Source organism: Cololabis saira, chromosome 14 (assembly GCF_033807715.1).
Source record: "Cololabis saira isolate AMF1-May2022 chromosome 14, fColSai1.1, whole genome shotgun sequence".
In the NCBI taxonomy this organism is placed as follows: Eukaryota; Metazoa; Chordata; class Actinopteri; order Beloniformes; family Belonidae; genus Cololabis; species Cololabis saira.
Window position 1 is genome coordinate 34,464,879 of NC_084600.1, and position 18,669 is coordinate 34,483,547.

At 39.2% G+C, this 18,669-nt stretch overlaps 1 protein-coding gene across 10 annotated transcripts in view; it reads left to right on the top strand.

Annotated features, from left to right (window-relative positions):
- tcf7 (transcription factor 7) overlaps positions 1-18,669 on the top strand; it is a 76,195-nt gene that overhangs the window by 41,573 nt on the left and 15,953 nt on the right. For all 10 annotated transcript variants that reach the window (XM_061740514.1, XM_061740518.1, XM_061740515.1 and 7 more), the window contains exons 4-5: positions 3,239-3,365; positions 16,869-16,956. In XM_061740514.1, coding sequence (XP_061596498.1) covers positions 3,239-3,365; positions 16,869-16,956 — 215 coding nt within the window. The remainder of the gene's footprint in view (positions 1-3,238; positions 3,366-16,868; positions 16,957-18,669) is intronic.

An 18,669-nucleotide genomic window follows, 5' to 3' on the forward strand; every position in this document is an offset into this window, starting at 1 on the left:
ATTATGTGTGTAAGTTTTGTGTGTGGCAGGGGTGAGGGGTCGAGGGAGGGGGAATTTTTCCTTCTTGTTTTTTTTTTTCAAACACAGAGGGGTTTATAATTATGGGTTAAATGAGTGCTCTAAGTCAGCCTCCCTCAGTGTGTGTGTAAAAAAAGGAAGGCACAGCAAAAGCCACTTCAAGGCCGACTAATTACCCTGAGGAAGAGAGGAAACATAAATGGACGATTTTGCGGCTATAATGTTACAGCAGGACGGCTACATCAACCTCAGCACGTGAAACGGAGCCACAGCTACTTCTGAAGGCTTCGAGCAGCCTCGCTCAGATGTGCAAGTGTGTGCAGAACATGTCAAGAGGGAGGATATGTGCATCTGTATCTGAGAGAAAAGAAAAAGAAAAAACTAACTCATCACCGCTTCTCCGAAAACCGATGTTTCTAGAACGTTTATTTCACATTCAGCATTCGAGCTGTCATTTGAATATTTAGGTTTTTCATTAACTCAACATTTATGCACATTTTCCATGCAAAATGTCGGTGCTTCTGCTGACAATGTCAAATTGCATCATTTCCTTTTCCTGAGAGGTGCGTGGTTCTTAACACAGATAAATTATATACTTACTTTATTTGTGTTGGTGGCTATCGGAGGGTCGTGCAACTCAGCAGGACATTTACATGGAAAGGTTCAATATTATCAGGTAAAGTGTGAGACCAGCGAGGGATCCACGCATCTGTAGAGTGAGAAGTACGGTGGCCTGGAGGTGAAAAACAGCACAAATAAAATTCAATAAAAAACGCACATAAACACTGCATAAACAAAGGAAACATAAACCACAACTAGTTATAGAATTACTTCTTTTTTACTAAATGATCATTGTGACCAAATGTATTTGTGATAATAATACTATCATAATATCTAACAAAGAATATAAAGCAGAATCATACTTTATGCCAAATGACTGAACAACAGATCTGCAAGATTTAATCTTCAAATCAATTTGTCAACGGAAACAATATCATTTGCATTTTGTCGGGAGATTATTTTCAACATTTCTATCACTTCTTCATATCTTGCCTCTCTACAGTTTTAGAGGGGATCTTGTCCTTCTTAAGTAGGCCAATGAATTAGTGAAGCTTTACCCTGATGTGTGCTTTTAATTTTTTCTTTTTAAATGCACCTTTTTAATCAGCTTTAGCTGATCTGAGTCTTTGGCTCTCTGTCCTTTCCTTGACACTTCTTGGTTAATAAGGAGTGGAGCAAAAATACCGTCAAAATACCGACTTTGTATTGATTCAGCTCAAACAATTCAGCACCAGCACCACCATCTGGTTTCATGACTGAAATAATGATCAGGCATCACCTTTAACCTTTCGTTGTGTAGAATAATGTGTTGCCATGACAACGTGGGTCTGATGAATCAGCCATTCTCTGTTAGAATTTTTGCATATTTGACTTCTTTTTCATCTCGGAGCACTTCTCAAGATTCTTCTGAAAACAGACCAGCTTATCGAGCCCTCACCCCCCCACCCCTTATACTCATACATCACCTGCTCCTCCACGCATCACATTTCCCACCCGTCGGCTACCCAACAGAGGCAGCGTGTTTTGTTTTCATGCATCTCGACATTAAAAGCGGTTCAGCAGTTTGATCTTGGCCCCACCGCTGGTCGATTATCTCACGCGCGAGTTTTGTGTTGGTGCGTCTGGACAGAGAGAGACTTTAAGATGAATGCACGTATACGAACAGAGGTATTGAAAGCGTGTGTGTTTGCGAGTTAATGTGGACTGTGGCATGTGGAAGCTCTGCCTTTAAGTGATAAGGTATTCACTTTGTACCTCAGCAGGAGGCCCAGCAGGTTGCAGCAGATCTGGCCCTCTGTAGTGCTGATGTTGTACACTTCATATGCAGAGATTAATGCAAATGGGCCAACGGACACACACAGATTTGTCCATATCAGTTTACAAAATAAGAAGTTTCTTTAAGAAAAAAAAAATCTATATATTCATGTACATGGATATCAGTATTTCTGCCAAGCTTTCTGAGGCTGAACACAGCTTGCAGACACACACATGCACACATGTGCGCAGATATATCAATTCATACGCACGCTCTCTAAGAAAGATGCATATACTCCAGCAGAAACGGCGGCGGTGCTCAGGCCACACACATATCCACATACAAGCCCGTCTGGTTGACTGCATCCACCTATCCACACCACCGCGACCTATCGCATGCCAGCCAGCATGCTGTGAGCCTTTAGCAGTAACTAGATTTCCACGTAAATTATTGAAACCCATTTGTAAACAAAAACATGAAAGCAAACAAGCTCGCATGTACTCTCACTTGATCATCAAAGGCATATCGATCAAATGGTTCTCCTCCTCCTTGTTCAGCTGAAAACCTACAAGAGCGGAGTATAGCCCATCTTTTCAGATCCAAAACCAGATTTAAAATGTCCAGCTTTCTTCCTTTACTTCATTCAAGTGTAGTTTCGTGTGGATTTGTGCGGGTGGATTTTTGTATTTGCAAGAAATTGTGTGTATAAAGACAAACTTAGAATATGCATTCTTTTTCAGTTGTTATTCTAACACTGAAATGTTCCTAATTATTTTTTACTTTATTACTATTATTACTTCTTGCAGCAAGTAACTGAAAGGAAAACATCCATAATTAATTTTATTCAGATATTCCTTAAAATGTGTTAGTAACGGCAGTGCGAAAACAAAGTGAGATTTTTTTGAAGAAAACTTTTGATTACATTACAGTGAATGGAGACCGAGGCAGGAATTGGCGCCGCTTTATCCCCCCCCGTTTAAATTGTGTGCATACCCCGCATGTCAAAGTCACATTTTATGAATCCCAACATCTATGTCTACATTCTGACCAAAAATTATCTTTCTAGCTTTCACGGTTCGGCCGTGAGCTCGAGTTACAAATAAAAATTAAGGTCATTTTTTTACTGTCCCTCCCACTCTAAAAAATGAGAGCTCCACTCTAAATTTGACAAAAAAGTGATTTCCAGTCCTCGCTTGAGGGCTCATATCTTGAAAAGTGTACATCTTAGGCAAAAACAGTTTCAGGTTTGGAGAGAGAAGAGAAGTTTTCCTCTAATTATGAATCCTGTCTTTAAATCTTCATCTCTTGAAATACAGTTACCAAGTGTGTGTATATATTTTGGATTTTGAAGATGTGATGGAGACAGCTTGACCTCATGTTGTGCTTTTGTGTCTCCCCCGACAGTCCAACAAAGTCTCGGTGGTGCAGCAGTCTCATGGGATGCACCCGCTGACGTCCCTGCTGCCCTACAGCAACGACCACTTCAGCCCCAGCCCTCCACACCTGCCCACAGACATGAGCCAGAAGACGGGTGAGAGCACACACATGCATGTGGCCTACACCCAAAACAGGTACCAACGCCATGGAGACCAAGTGGAGCACACATCATCATTACTTCTGACGCTAAACTCACACACAGAGACATGTACAAATAAACACAGACACGAGTGCGGACAGCTGCCAAGTCGTTGCAGTGATCACCCTCCAAACACAAACTCTGTTTTTTTTGGCTGGGGTGAGTCATTAATCTCCACATCTGCAAAGATAAAAAGATACAAAGCCCTCAGATACTGTATACAAGCATTGTGTCATTTTTCCAGATGTGTTCAGGAATGTAACATTAGCAAATGTGATATATTCGTATTCTTGCCTCTCTGTCACACATGAACACATGCGCTCAAGCACGCACAGATTGTGTGAAGTGGCAGCACGGGCTCCGTCGGCCTGTGGCGGTCCTACGGTGGCTCTGAAGTGGCCTCCTCTTCTGAAGGGACCGCCAACCACACACACACACACACACACACACACACACACACACACACACACACACAAAAAGAGACACACAAAGATGGAAAGATGGAAACAATTAGGGTGACAATCGCTCAAGCCATCACAGCAGCTCACACACGGTTCTCCTTAGCAAGCATTGCACATGCAAAAACATTCTGTTTGAAAGTCACAAACAAGCACAACTGGACATTCAAACGCTAGGTGCTTTGCCTTGCTGGAGGCGGAGCGTAAAGGGTGGCGCAGTTGGTTGCCTGGCTAGCAGTTTGCTCAATTGAAGGATGTCTTGCTTACCAACCATTTTATTCCCTAATGTATATTTGCCTTTTTGAATTTGGAGGCCCTTTGAAACTTAGTCAGTATATTCGGCAAACTCATTCATTCTCATGTGTGTTAACTTTATGAAAGTAGCTGAAGCTATCATGTAATTTTCTGGAACCAGCTCCCAGTAGCCACTAGTGGTACTCAGAGGTGTCAAGTAACGAAGTACAAATACTTCGTTACTTAAGTAGAAATTTTGGTTATCTTTACTTCACTGGAGTAATTATTTTTCAGACGACTTTTTACTTTTACTCCTTACATTTTCACGCAATTATCTGTACTTTTTACTCCTTACATTTTAAAAACAGCCTCGTTACTCTATTTTATTTCGGCCTTTAAAAAAAAAACTATCCAGTTAAATTGCTCCATCCGGATAGAGTGAATTTGGTCGTGGTTGTTTCAGATGTTCTTGTCCAGTTTTGTTCTTACATCCGTTCCCTCAGATTCCTGCAACTAAACTTGGATGTACATTCCAATAAAGGTTAGGATAAATGATAACATGCCTCTGAAGTTTGACTTTTTGCACCATTACAATACTTATCGGCAACTAGTCATCATATCTCCTGCTCTCTGAAACACATGTTAATGCTCAATAGTACACATATATGGTTCTTTAATATATTTGCATTATACTAAGATGCATTCATTTTCAATGGCTTTTGTCCTTAATGGCTTTTTTCCCCCTTACATTACTTTTACTTTTATACTTTAAGTAGTTTTGAAACCAGTACTTTTATACTTTTACTTGAGTAAAAAACTTGAGTTGATACTTCAACTTCTACAGGAGTATTTTTAAACTCTAGTATCTATACTTCTACCTGAGTAATGAATGTGAATACTTTTCACACCTCTGGTGGTACGGCATTTTTATCCACTGAGCCAGGACTGTCAGTACTTTCTATTAAACTGGAGTCAGGGCTTTGTGAGACACTCCAGTACCTTCATTTTCTATCATTAAGCCACTTTCCAGTTTTTTCCCATTTGGAAAGGCCCTCAACACAGATGCATTGACTTATTCGTTGATGTCTTGAGATGTTGCTTCAACATATCCACAGAATTTTCCTTCTTCATCATGCTGCCTTATGTTGTGATGTGCCCCAGCCCATCCTGCAGCAAGGCAGCAGCACGATACGATGCTGTCACCCCCGTAGAGTGAAGTTATGTGACTTGCAGGCTTTTTCCTCCAAACATGATAAATGATCACTATGACCAAGAGATTCCATTTTCGTCTCATCAAACCACCGTCTCCATAAATCGCAATCTTTTGCCCATGTCCAGCTGTAAACTGTAATCTGGCTTTGTTAAGGAGTGGCTTTCTCACGCTGCGTGGCCATTCAATTTAACCCCGAACATGAACATTGCTTCAGATGATAATCATCTCTCTCTGGTTTCAGCCAGCGGGTTTGTGGGGTTGTTTTGTTTTTATTTAGGGAGTTAATTTATACATTTCACAACAAAGCACCTTCATCTCTGGGACACAGAAGCCATCTCCTTCCTGAGCAGTAGGACTACCCGCTCCCACGGTGTTTTATACTTGCACATCATTGTTTAAGTAGATGTACGTGAGCCCTTCAGGCATCTGGATGAACGAGTCTTGTGCGAGTATGTGATTCCTGTCCTGACGACCTGATTCACTTCTTTTGATTTCCCATGATGTCATGCAGTGAAGCCCTTGTGTTTGAAGCTCCGCCTTAACGCATCCCCACCTGTGCCTCCAGTTAACCTGAATGATGTCACTTCTAAGGCTCAGACACCCGACCTGCTTCCAGCCACAGTACACTTTAAAGTTTGAAGAAAGTCAGAAACACTCACTGAAAACATGGGATTTTTTTTTTTTTTTTTTTTTTTAGTTTAGTTTAGTTTATTTTCGGTCATGACACAAAAAAAATAAAAAACCAAGAATAAAAATGACAACAAGAAAATGAATACACTGTTCAAAGAAAACATAACAAAAAAGTTTCCAATATACAATAAACAAATAACATCTAGACCGAAAAAGGGGTAGGCTGAAACAAAGCTTATAATTTGCCTACCTTCAAAAAGATTAATTAAATTAATGAAATAAAAGCAAAAAGTAAGAGAAAGACTGCCAGTAAAACAAATTGCCTCTGTGGGGATAACAAACATTCCTCAAAAAATAAAAAAGATTTTAAAAATAAAGGTGCATCTACATGTTACCTTCATCCTTAAAAATCAGGAGCAAATCACCAATTAAATAAATAATTGGGATTGGGATTCTACAAAACATTTAAGTGGAAAAAAAGGGAGAAATGAAACTAAAACATAACTCTTGTGAAGAAATGATTGGATATATTTTGATGGTTTCTTAGTAAAGTCCATTTATGACGCTGCAGACTGGAGTTTCTGGTTACAGCGACAGCCAGATATGAATGGGCCTCTCACACGTTTATGAAAAGCTGTGACAGACCTGAAATGATTTGTGTGTGCTCTCTGCATCATTTACTGAACATTGCCGCTTGAGAGGCAACTTGTGTTGATGGACTTGTAGGAAATGAGTCAGAAGAGTACAAAAAAGGATCAAAGGTTCCTCACTAATTACACTAGTTATAAGAAGGATAATGATCATGTAACGGTAGTTATAATCAGACTGGTTTCAATTAAATTATTACAATTTTGAACCAATAATCATCAAACACAAGACACATAATGCAAGTAAGGGGGCCACTAACCAGAAGAAATGTGCAGGTTGGCAATATATTCATCCTGTTGTTTCAGAGTTTGATAAAGCTGAATACTACGAATTCATCACCCAGATTTGTTGATGTGAAATGTATAGCTTTTATTTATTTATAGTTTTTTGACGAACCTCAGCTTTTAAAACTCGTATAAAGTTCCCAATTTCAAGCCAGATTAGCTAAATAATTTGACGGCGATGAGGACAAAGCAAGTACAGGGAAAAAAACAATGTTGAGAGCAAGACAATAGAGTGATGAAAAATAGAGAAGAGAATAAGGAAAGTATTGTGGAGCTGTGATTAGGTATTAAACTGAGATACCTCAGGCAATCTCCTGCCTGCTCCGCCTGGAAATCCCCCTTTTCCTACAAACACATGCTCCTTGTCTCATCCAGACGCTGTGTGTTTGTGTTGGTGTGTGTGTGTGTGTGTGTGTGTGTGTGTGTGTGTGTGTGTGTGTGTGTGTGTGTGTGTGTGAGTCTATGTGTGTGTCCATGGCTGACACTAACACGGTGACTCAGCTGTTAATGACAGACTGAGCCACCTGCTTCTAACCCACACGACGCACGCACACACACACACACACACACACACACACACACACACACACACACACACACACACACACACACACACACTGCTAACACCTGGCTGCTGCATATAACCATTCTCAGACCATCTCACCTGAATTACGACTGCGTTTCCTTCCAGAACCTCACCCCACACCTATCATTTGTCAGCTGATCACAGGTATGGGTTACCTCATTGGTGATGTCATTGTTTAAGCAAGCGCTTCCACTTCTTTTTGTTCCCGTGCATCGTTCCTGAGCTCTGAAAAGGATCAGCGTGCAGCTGAAGTACGGAGAGCGGATGTCCGCCACTAAACCCTCACTCTTGAGCGCCGTAGCAGAGCTGAAAATACTTAACAAGAAGCAGTAGTTGGTGATTTCGTGATGTAGACAGTGTCCAAAAAGCATTACATGGAAATTGTCAAATGGGGATTTTTTTTTTTGTTTAGATAATCAGTTCCCGATCTCGCTGGCTCATGGTCCTTTATCACTCACTGCATGTGTCTACCAGTCATGACCAGGAAAAGCGATGAGGGTCCGCTTGCTTTCCAGAGCTGAGCTTCTGCTCTGATTAGGATTTTTACAAGCTGGAACTCATCCACCAGGAACCCAGTATAAGGCCAGATGTTCGGATGAGGCATTCAGAGTCTTTATTGCAGACTTCTGTGTGACCAGACCATTGGGAGGTATTGTTAATATTCTTTAATGAAAACATTTTGCTCCAGTGTGGTCAAATCTATTTTATTTTTGTTGTCCTTCGCAGTCTTGTTCAGTCAGTCTGGGTCGGATGCATTTTTGCACAAAAGCATCAGTCTTCCAGTCTTATAAAAACGGTGTTGTGAAGCAGTTGAAGCTTTTTGCTGTCGTAAAAAGTCAAGCATCATTTGTATTTTCTTTATCCTTTTTAATGATACAGGATGCTGAACATTTTCAGTCATCCAGGTCGACCCCAAAGAATATCAAGTAGTTCAGAGAAATGAAGCACTGAAAACTCAAATGTGGCAGATGACCTTGCTGTCAAAGTCCTGCTTTTCCAGTAAATGTGTCCGTTTTTGGAAGAAAGTGATAAACCCAGTCATCTAAACTGCAAGAGAAGGGAAGCTCTTGATGCACTTTAGCTGAACGGCTTCTACCTATGACAGTCTCAGAAAGTTTGTGATGCAAACATACAAGCAGAAATGTTGAATGGGGGGAAATTAAGTTAAATCAACAGTTTAATCTCAGTTAATAAACATGCTCCATGGATACAAAGATAAAAAGTTTCCAAAATATATATTTCCTTTTGCATCTGACACTTACTTTAAGCATAACCTAGTTGAATTAAGTGAATATATTTCTGTTCAAGTCCTAGATTTCATTTATTTTTTATTCAACATTTGGTTAAAATTAAATGAATGTTTATATCTTATGTCAGTTAGTCTCTTAGTATTATTCCTGGCTGTATTTGGGCTTTTGAAGGTCCAGTCGGCAACTCTCAACATCTTTGTGTTGTCATGGTTACCAACGATAACAGATCTTAAAAATGACAGAATCACCAGCAGAATGAGTTACCATTACCAGCTTTTTTGTCTGTTTTGAAATTTGCCAATTATTTTTGGGGGATTTGCCAATAATCTCAAAACCCTGCTGTGGCCTTTTAAGTTTTTGGGGGTTTTTTTCGGCCACCACACGACCTCTTCAAAGCATCACGTTAGCAAAGGTATGTCTTTTTTTTTTTTTTTATTTGTTCAAATTCTGTTCAAAGTTGACAGTTTTCTTCCTTTGCGCTCATTTAGCGCATGTTTTGTTCACCACACTCACTTTTTCTCACTGCATGGTTTACTTCCTGTGTTTTTTCCATCACCACCCACTGTCTGTCTTCTGTGCTGCCTAAAATGTGCCTTCAACTTTATTGATAATTCCACTAAACATTCCCCAGATTTTCCTTTTAAATTCCCCTGTTGTGTGTCATGGGCCAAATATGTCTTTTTACTGTCTGCATATATCTTAATGGTTAGTACCATGATTTGGTAAAACTTTTATCTATGACATATACAGCACTGTCTCAGAAAATTAGAATATTGTGATTTTCTGTAATGCAATTACAAAAACAAAAATGTCATACATTCTGGATTCATTACAAATCAACTGAAATATTGCAAGCCTTTTATTATTTTTATATTGCTGATCATGGCTTACAGCTTAAGAAAACTCAATTATCCGATCTCAAAAAATTAGAATATTCTGGGAATCTTAATCTTAAAATGTAAGCCATAATCAGCAATATTAAAATAATAAAAGGTAAAAATATATATATATATATATATATATATATATATATATATATATATATATATATATATATATATATATATATATATATATAGAGAGAGAGACAGTAAAGACATCTACAGCAACAACAATCATAAGGTCAGTCCTAGTATCTTATGAATGTCTTTTTATACTACATGGCTCACATCATAACCTTTTACAAATGCACTCGCTGTTGGAAAGTATAGATCAGCCGGCGTCTGCATCAGGGTTACGTTTCTCTGACATCAGAAGAGGTAGAGAAATCCGAGGAGGTTAAAACATGAAGTATCTGCAGAGTTTTATCGTGACAAACACCATCCTGATGCCTGGTCTAAATTTAGCAGCAGAGCAGTTGTGACACATTAGTGGAGGCCCGAAGTGTCATATCTAAGCCCAGCTTTACGGCATCACTTCACTCCGTTACAGCGGGAGACTTAAAGTGCCAACGACAGAAATGCAAATCACCAGTTTCCATGGTAACTATATAGTTTGTTGACAGGTTTTGTTGTTTTTTTTAAACTCCTGGCTTTGTGTCCTCTTGCAATCACAGCAGCTGCATGTATGTGAGCTCTGTGTCAGTGGGAGCTGCGTTAGCTCACACCTCGGTGACCCCTCTGTGGGGTTTTGTTTGACTCGTGCGAGCCAGGTGGTCAGCCCAGTCACTTCAGTCACTTCGGCATCAGCAGTAACACCACATCTGTTTCAAAACTCCGGCTTCTTCACGCTCCACTGAGCACTTTTGCGTTGTTTTTCTGTTCTGACTGCCAGACAATAGATCATTAAACAGGGGAGCGAAAAAGCAGAAGTGGGGCGTGTTTGTCCTTACTGTATATGTTTGTGTGTCTTATAGTTCATGTGACCACGAGTAGTTACATGCTTCATTTTGAAGTACTTTTAGATTATTACTTAACTTCTGCATTTTGTCATTTAATGTAGTAGTAGTAGTAGTAGTAGTAGTAGTAGTAGTAGTAGTAGTAGTAGTTTATTTGGTCCTTCAGTTTTAATTGATACAATACATTGCTTTTCATTTCCTTTCGTAGGAAAGAAATAATAAAAAAAGAAGTAAAGAATAAACCGACCAAAAGGTGTAGGCTGAAGCCTAAGCTTATTGTGCCTACCCTTTTTAACTTAGTTTACTTCATAGTTAATACTAATACATCAGGACAAACAATCTACAACAACAAAAAACAGCAAAGTAAACACACATGCAAAACAAGAAGGAAGACAAACGTAAATATGACAGAAAAATCAAGTAAAAAACAAACAGAAGACGGATCTCAGGAAAACAACTAACAGAGAAAGTAAATTATCGATGCTTAGAGGAAACAAAAAAAACAATCTCTAGAAGAGTAAAAACAAAAGGAAACCAAAGACCAATCATTACATTTTTTGGTATATAAATATTATTATTATTACAACAACAATTATTCTTATTATTGTAATCGTTTTCATATAGTATATTTAATCTCCTGAAAGGGAAAATGTAGCACATTGAATGAGTTGTAACACGTGTCATCTGTTCACTTCAAGCCTGATGTATCTAATAACAATGATAATAATAAGAAAAAAAAATTAATTAAAAAATAATAATAATAAAAATGATAATAAAACAAACGGCTAACATAGAACACAAATGGACGTGATAAATACACAGAAGCAGAATATGAGGTCCCATATGAGTTAAGCTCTTGGTGTAAATGACTCTTTATGGATGTCCTTGTGGCCGGAGCAGCTTTGTAGCGTCTTCCTGAGGGCTGTTTTGTGAATTAATCGAAAACAAATCAGACTCAACTTTTAGTATCGTGTGTGTTTCACGTCATTAAGACGTCTAGATACACTATCTAAAATGATCTCACTGATCTCACAGGATTTCAATTTCCTGGTCAGATACAGACACTAAATTGCTTCTCTTTTTTTTTTTAAATGTACGTTGTGTTAGCAGTAAAACCTGAATTGCGATCAAATAGCTATTTTAAATTTTAAATTTTTTTTAAATGTATCCTCACTTCATGAAAAATATCACAGTTAATCCGGGGAATGGTTGTAATGGCTCACAATGACCAGTTTCTTACTCTTAATTTAATTCATGAAGAGCTGGACGCTGTGGTCACAACATTTACCGAGCTTCATTGAGAGAGTTAATTAACTACACCTCAACCTTGGAATGGACCAACCTGCACCATGTCATCAGCAAAGTCTGAAAGTGATTGGATATTTAAGATAAACATGCACAAACTACACAATAAAACTAACGCTGTAAACTTGAAAACGTGCACGAGTCTGCATTAATCTGCACTCTCAATCAGTCATGACAAAAGCACTTTATATTAATTTATATTTTAAACCTTAAATACCAGCAAACTTTTGACTCTGTATGTCTACATATAGGAAAGAGTTAAGCAAAAGAGATTTTGTTTGAGAATATAAAAGTTTCAGGAATTCCTTTTTTTAATCTCTGAGCTTAAATGTATTCCCGTAACTTATATTTTATGACTCATCGTGTCATTTTTGTGAAATAAACATAAGTAAATGTGTATGAAAATCTATAAAAACTGTGTCCCAGATTGCTATTTGTGCACGTGCGTATTTTTGAATTGATAGCGAGAGTGTGAGTCACTCTGCTTTAAAAAGTTTTGAGAGAAGTGAAACTGCATATTAGAAATGAAATGTGTTGAATAGCAGCATAAAATCCAGCAAGTCATATTCTACATGGCTTTTACAGTCTGTCGGTTTATGCAGTGAAAAAAAAACAAGATTTTACTATCACTGCACTTCTGATCTTTTGCTCTGAAAAGAAAAAAAGGTTACCGTCCCTGCACTTGTGTAAAATTTGTCAGCACTTTATTACCAGTTTTACTGTAACAAAACACTACAAAGTCTCCGGTCTTGGGCTCTTTTATGTACACCACACAGGCCGATTGTCAAGTCATTTAAAAGCTAAGAAGCTGCAGCACTTTCACTTTCAGTGGTTACATCCACCACAGCACATTATCAGTGCTGGAATACTATTTTCAGCTCCTCCACTCTCAGTTTTAGACGTGCGCGTTCTGATACCGGGTGCAAGCAGAGCCCAGTTGAGTCAAACGGTCCCGCTTTGAAGTTCCTCCCGAGACTCTGACGCGGAGACCGTGAGACAGCCGCTGCAGTTGTTATTAGACAGCCGCGTTAAAAGGGGCATTCCAAAGAAAAATGCCCCATTACTGCAGCTTATCTTCCCCTTCAGGTTTCCCAACAGCAGGCAGGGCTAATGGCGAAGGCGAAAACGTGACTTACAGAAACCGGTGTCTAGTTTCCATCACAATGAGGTGTGACCGTGTAACTGCTGTAGGATTTGGGTTTTATCGTTCTGCAGACACTCATTTTAGGCAACATGGGTGGACTTTAAAACACTTTCAAGTGTTTCTTTGTTGTCAGATATTGGGAACCAGAGAGGCCACACTCAGAGCAAGAATGCCCCCCATGCTGATGACTAGGGATGGGCGGTATGGACTAAAAAATGTATCACGATCATTTCTGGCATTTATCCCGATAACGATAAAAATGACGATAAAAAAAATACCAATTCAACTCCACCTTTGTAACTATAAATCTATCTCGCTCTCAGATCCGCCATGTTTGTTACACAAAAACGTCATCAACGGGAATTTTTCTTTCTTTGTTTCTTTGTTTCTTTGTTTCTTTCTTTGTTTCTTTCTTTCTTTCTTTCTTTCTTTCTTTCTTTCTTTCTTTCTTTCTTTCTTTCTTTCTTTCTTTCTTTCTTTCTTTCTTTCTTTCTTTCTTTCTTTCTTTCTCTTTCTTTCAGGCTCATTTCCTTCCTCCCTTCCTTCTTTTTTCCCTTCCTTCTTTCCTCCTGCTCTCTCCTTCCTTCTTCCCCTTCCTCTTTTCTCCCTTCCTTCCTCCTTTCCTTGTTTTCTCCCTTCCTTCTCCCCTTTCCTTCCTTCCTTCCTACCTTCCTTCCTTCCTTCCTTCCTTCCTTTCTTCCTTCTTTTTTCCTTTCCTTCCTTCTTTCCTCCTGCTCTCTCCTTCCTTATTCCCTTCCTTCCTTCCTTCCTTTCTTCCTTCTTTTTTCCCTTCCTTCCTTATTCCCTTCCTCTTTTCTCCCTACCTTCCTTCCTTCCTACCTTCCTTCCTTCCTTCCTTCCTTCCTTCCTTCCTTCCTACCTTCCTTCCTTCCTTCCTTCCTACCTTCCTTCCTTCCTTCCTTCCTTTCTTCCTTCCACCTTTCCTTGTTTTCTTCCTTCCTTCCTTCCTTCCTTCCTTCCTTCCTTCCTTCCTTCCTTCCTCCTTTCCTTGTTTTCTCCCTTCCTTCCTTCCTTCCTTCCTTCCTTCACACACACACACGTACGTTGTGCGTTAATTTAACACAGAACCTTAAATCATCTTTACACAAAAACGTCATCAACGGGAATTTATCGTTTTTACCAGAGATGACAAATTCTTACCGTGGGGAATTTTTTTGACGGTTTATCGTGAACGGTAAAATATCGCCCATTCCTACTGATGACGAATCGATTTAAAGGATTTTTTTTTATGTTTTACCGTACATTTCATCTGTTGTTAAGTTCCCACTGCAGTAATTATTTTTCTCTTTTGCTTTTACTTAAACTAAATGTGCTCCAAGCTGCATGTTGAAGAAGTTCCACAAGTCAATCTCTATTCTTTTAATCGGTTTTGGCGTCAAAAATGCTTCACCAGCCCTGACCTCCCGCCACTGTTGCAATTAGAGGGGAAGTAAAACAAAGATGATAATCACAACCATCTCTGACTTTTTCCTCAAAGATCTGGAGCGCACGGGCTTTGTCTTTTTTGTTTTATTATTTTATTTTTTTTACTGACGACTCAAATTGGAGAGTTTTGTCTATCTGAACCACAGATGGACTCCCACCCCGTGTCCCTAAACTGCCTCCTCTCAGATCGTTCTTCTATCCGAGCAAAATGCCGCCTGTGCTGACGCAAAGCGTTCCCAAACGATGCCGCGTTTTTCTGTGCAACCTTGTAATCAAAAGCCCCTTTGTTTAGGTGTTTGGGTGTTTGGGTGCTTGTGTGTGTCTCTTATTGTGCGGTGCTGTTGTCCGTCTCCACAAAGCTGGAGTTTTCCTTCAGATGAATGGAATTCACCCCGATCGAGAACCTATATTTGACGGTCGCTCATGTGTGAGTTTGATGCAAAGAGCGTCTGAGAAAACTTATGCAACACGTGCAGAGTTGAAGAAGGGCACAAAAGTCCCCTCTCCCTCTTTCATTTCAGTCTGTTGTGCTTGAAATATGCAATAGTTAGATGTTAAAAATAGGAAAGTATTTGACTTGGTGCTTGTTGTTGTCGTCTAAGAAGGTGGAGACGCAGCAGGGAGATGGGATGAGGTGGGAGGGCGTGGGGTTCAAGCAAAGGATGAGCTGAGGTCTGTAATGATGACGAGAGAAGCGAGGTCAGAGGTAAAAGAGGGGTGAGAACGAGGGCAGAACGGGAGTCTGGACGGGAGGGAGGTCAGAGGGCAGCGACAAAAGCCCAGGGAGGTAAGGAGAGGTGAGGATGGGTGTGGTGGGAATGATACAGGGAAGGGAGGGACGATGGGAGGGGGGGGGGGGCTGGCCTGAGTGGTGAGACAGGTCGACTGACTCAGTCACATTCCTGTAATCCAGATTTATAGCAGCTCGGGGTCTTGAGACAGGCCTGGAGCCGCTGCCAAATTACAGTCATCGAGAGCATTCCTCTGCTGCAAACACAGGTTAGCAGCCCGGTCGGGCTAAGTGCTAGGTGCTGCCTGTTGACAAATGACTTCCTTTGAAGGGCACAAAGAGGGAGACAGTCAGAGAGAGGCTGCGTGTTTACCGTTGGAGGGCACGGAGTCGCACAGTCTGTGTTTCTTTTGTTGGAAAGCACTTTTGGTATAAGTAGAGATGAAGCTGAGTGTTTGTATGCATGTTTGGGTGTGTGTGTGCATGTGTGTGTGTGTGTGTTACAATGCGGGCACTTTTACCACAAACCCTATCTTGTGTAGAACATCAGCTCCAGGTGGAGGCTCCCACACACACGCACAGACGCACAGTGGGACGGCAGCGCGGACCAGCGGTGTGTGTTCACAGCACCTCTGCATTTACAGCCCGGTTCCCAGGCTGCTAATGCTGCTAATATCCGGGGCCAGGTCCCGACCTGTCCACTAGGGATGGGCGGTATGGACTAAAAAATGTATCACGATAATTTCTGGCATTTATCCCGATAACGATAAAAATGACGATAAAAAAAATACCAATTCAACTCCACCTTTTCAACTATGAATCTATCTCGCTCTCAGATCCGCCATGTTTGTTACACAAAAACGTCATCAACGGGAATTTATCCTTTTCTTTCTTTCTTTCTTTCTTTCTTTCTTTCTTTCTTTCTTTCTTTCGTTCTTTCTTTCTTTCTTTCTTTCTTTCTTTCTTTCTTTCTTTCTTTCTTTCTTTCTTTCTTTCTTTCTTTCTTTCTTTCTTTCTTTCTTTCTTTCTTTCTTTCTTTCTTTCTTTCTTTCTTTCTTTCTTTCTTTCTTTCTTTCAGGCTCATTTCTTTCTTTCTTTCTTGCTGGCTTCTTTCTTTCTTGCTGGCTTCTTTCTTTCTTTCTGGCTTCTTTCTTTCTTTCTTTCTTTCTTTCTTTCTTTCTGGCTCATTTCTTTCTTTCTTTCTTTCTTTCTTTCTTTCAGGCTCATTTCTTTCTTTCTTTCTTTCTGGCTCATTCCTTCCTTCCTTCCTTCCTTCCTTCCTTCCTTCCTTCCTTCCTTCCTTCCTTCCTTCCTTCACGTACGTAACGCAGAACCATAAATTCGACTTTACACAAAAGTCGAATTTATCAACGGGAATTTATCCTTCTTTCTTTCTTTCTTTCTTTCTTTCTTTCTTTCTTTCTTTCTTTCTTTCTTTCTTTCTTTCTTTCTTTCTTTCTTTCTTTCTTTCTTTCTTTCTTTCTTTCTTTCTTTCTTTCTTTCTTTCTTCGTTTTTACCGCGAGATGACTAATTCTTAAAATATCGCCCATTCCTACTGTCCACCCTGTTTCTGTTTAAAGACTTTTATAAACATTCACTGAGGTCACATTTGTCTTGTAATATTTTAAGCATTATGCAAATGATGATTGCGATGAACCAGTGTTAACGGCAGTGTCCGTGTGTGTCCTGCAGGCGTTCACAGGCACCAGTCCCAGGATCTCTCAGGGTATTATTCCCTCTCTCCAGGCGGTGTCAGCCAAATCACTCCCTCCATGAGCTGGTGAGTTTCATGCACACAGACACACTGTTTTTAAATACAAATCCCTAGAAAGTCGCAAAGTTTTACATCCAAGTGTGTTGATTTTATTTACATTTTCTGAAGTTTCAGCAACTTTAAACAACTGAAATACCGACCAGACCCAAGATTTATTTGGAAGGAGTCATTTGAACCATCATGACATTTTGCTTTTATTATATAGACATAACGATTTGATAGAATAATCTTCTGTTAAACCATGAAAATATTAGCAGCAGCCCTCTGGGATCAGCGCCAGTGTCGAGTTACAGAAAGTTTAGTTTTCCATCCATTAAAATGTGAATACGACTTAATTTCCGGGTATAAAGTGGATATGTTTCATGCAAACTAGGATTTTAAATATGTAATTGAGATTTAATAGATTGTTGTAGGGCTATTCACAATCTTTCACCGTGGACAATTCAAACCAAAAGATTTGATCAAATTTTACTAACTTTTAATCACTGAACCCTCAAATGTTCCCAAACTCCTTACGTAACAGCACTAAACATCGCGTTTTTTCTACACTCTGACCTGCGTCACTGGGATCACCAGCATCACCTGCTAACGTAGTACAATTTGAATTTGTAGAATTTATTAAAGGATAGCCCTTGAGATGTAACATCTCATTTTCAAGGGGGTCCCATAAAACATGCAACATTACAATATATTACATTACAGTACAGACATACATGACATAAAACAAACACAGATATCTTGCTCACCCTCCCACACACAACCCCTGCCCACATAAGTCTAGTTACAAAGAAGACTAATTGAATAACCGAAACAATGAGATAAATATAACATAACAGAGAAAAAATAAATAAATAAAAATAAATAAATAGAAAAAAGGACAAAAAATACATAAATAAATTAAAAACATAGGCAATTTGTTTTGAGGTGAGAATATAATGACAACTTAAAATAATGAAAAGAGGTAATAGAACGCAAAAAGAGAGGAAGATTATCCAATCTGATGGAGCTTTAAAATAAAATTATCTTTTACCAACCTCTTTTAAAATTCTAGGAACAAAGAAAAAAGGAAAATCCATATGTCTGAGTGAGTATGGAGAGTTATATGGAATCATGAGTTCTTTTAATCAATCAATCAATCAATCAAATTTTATTTATATAGCACCTTTCGTCCAGGTACATGAAATACAAGGTGCTTTGACATTTTGATTGAAAAATAAGCATAATAAACAAATAAAAACTGGGAGACCAAAAAGATAAAAACTGGGAGACCAATGCACCCTGACATACAATATAAAATATATAAAATTTATTAAAAAAAAATTCACGGGCTGTAAATTAAATATGGAGGACAGTGAAAATAAACACATTTAAAAAGGAACTGAACCAGTGAAAATGCCATTGATTTGGGTTGCAACCAGTTCAATGAATCAAACATAACATAGTAGCTAGCTTTAAAGTCCTGTTGTCATGGAAACCGCCCTGTTTGGTGGCGTCTGTGCCTTAAACCCGCAGCCCCAGGCCAACACAAAAGGAATGTGCACGACTACAGTATTTTCATGACTTTTTTTTGTTTTTTTTTACCTGAAATGAGGCTATCGATAAAAGGACTTGTAATTGAACTAAAAGTTGGATGAAGCTGCCAACGTGACATCTTGTAAAGGATGTTGGAGACAGCTTGTAAAGCAGCGGTCATTCGATACCCCGGACTTGTTTAATACA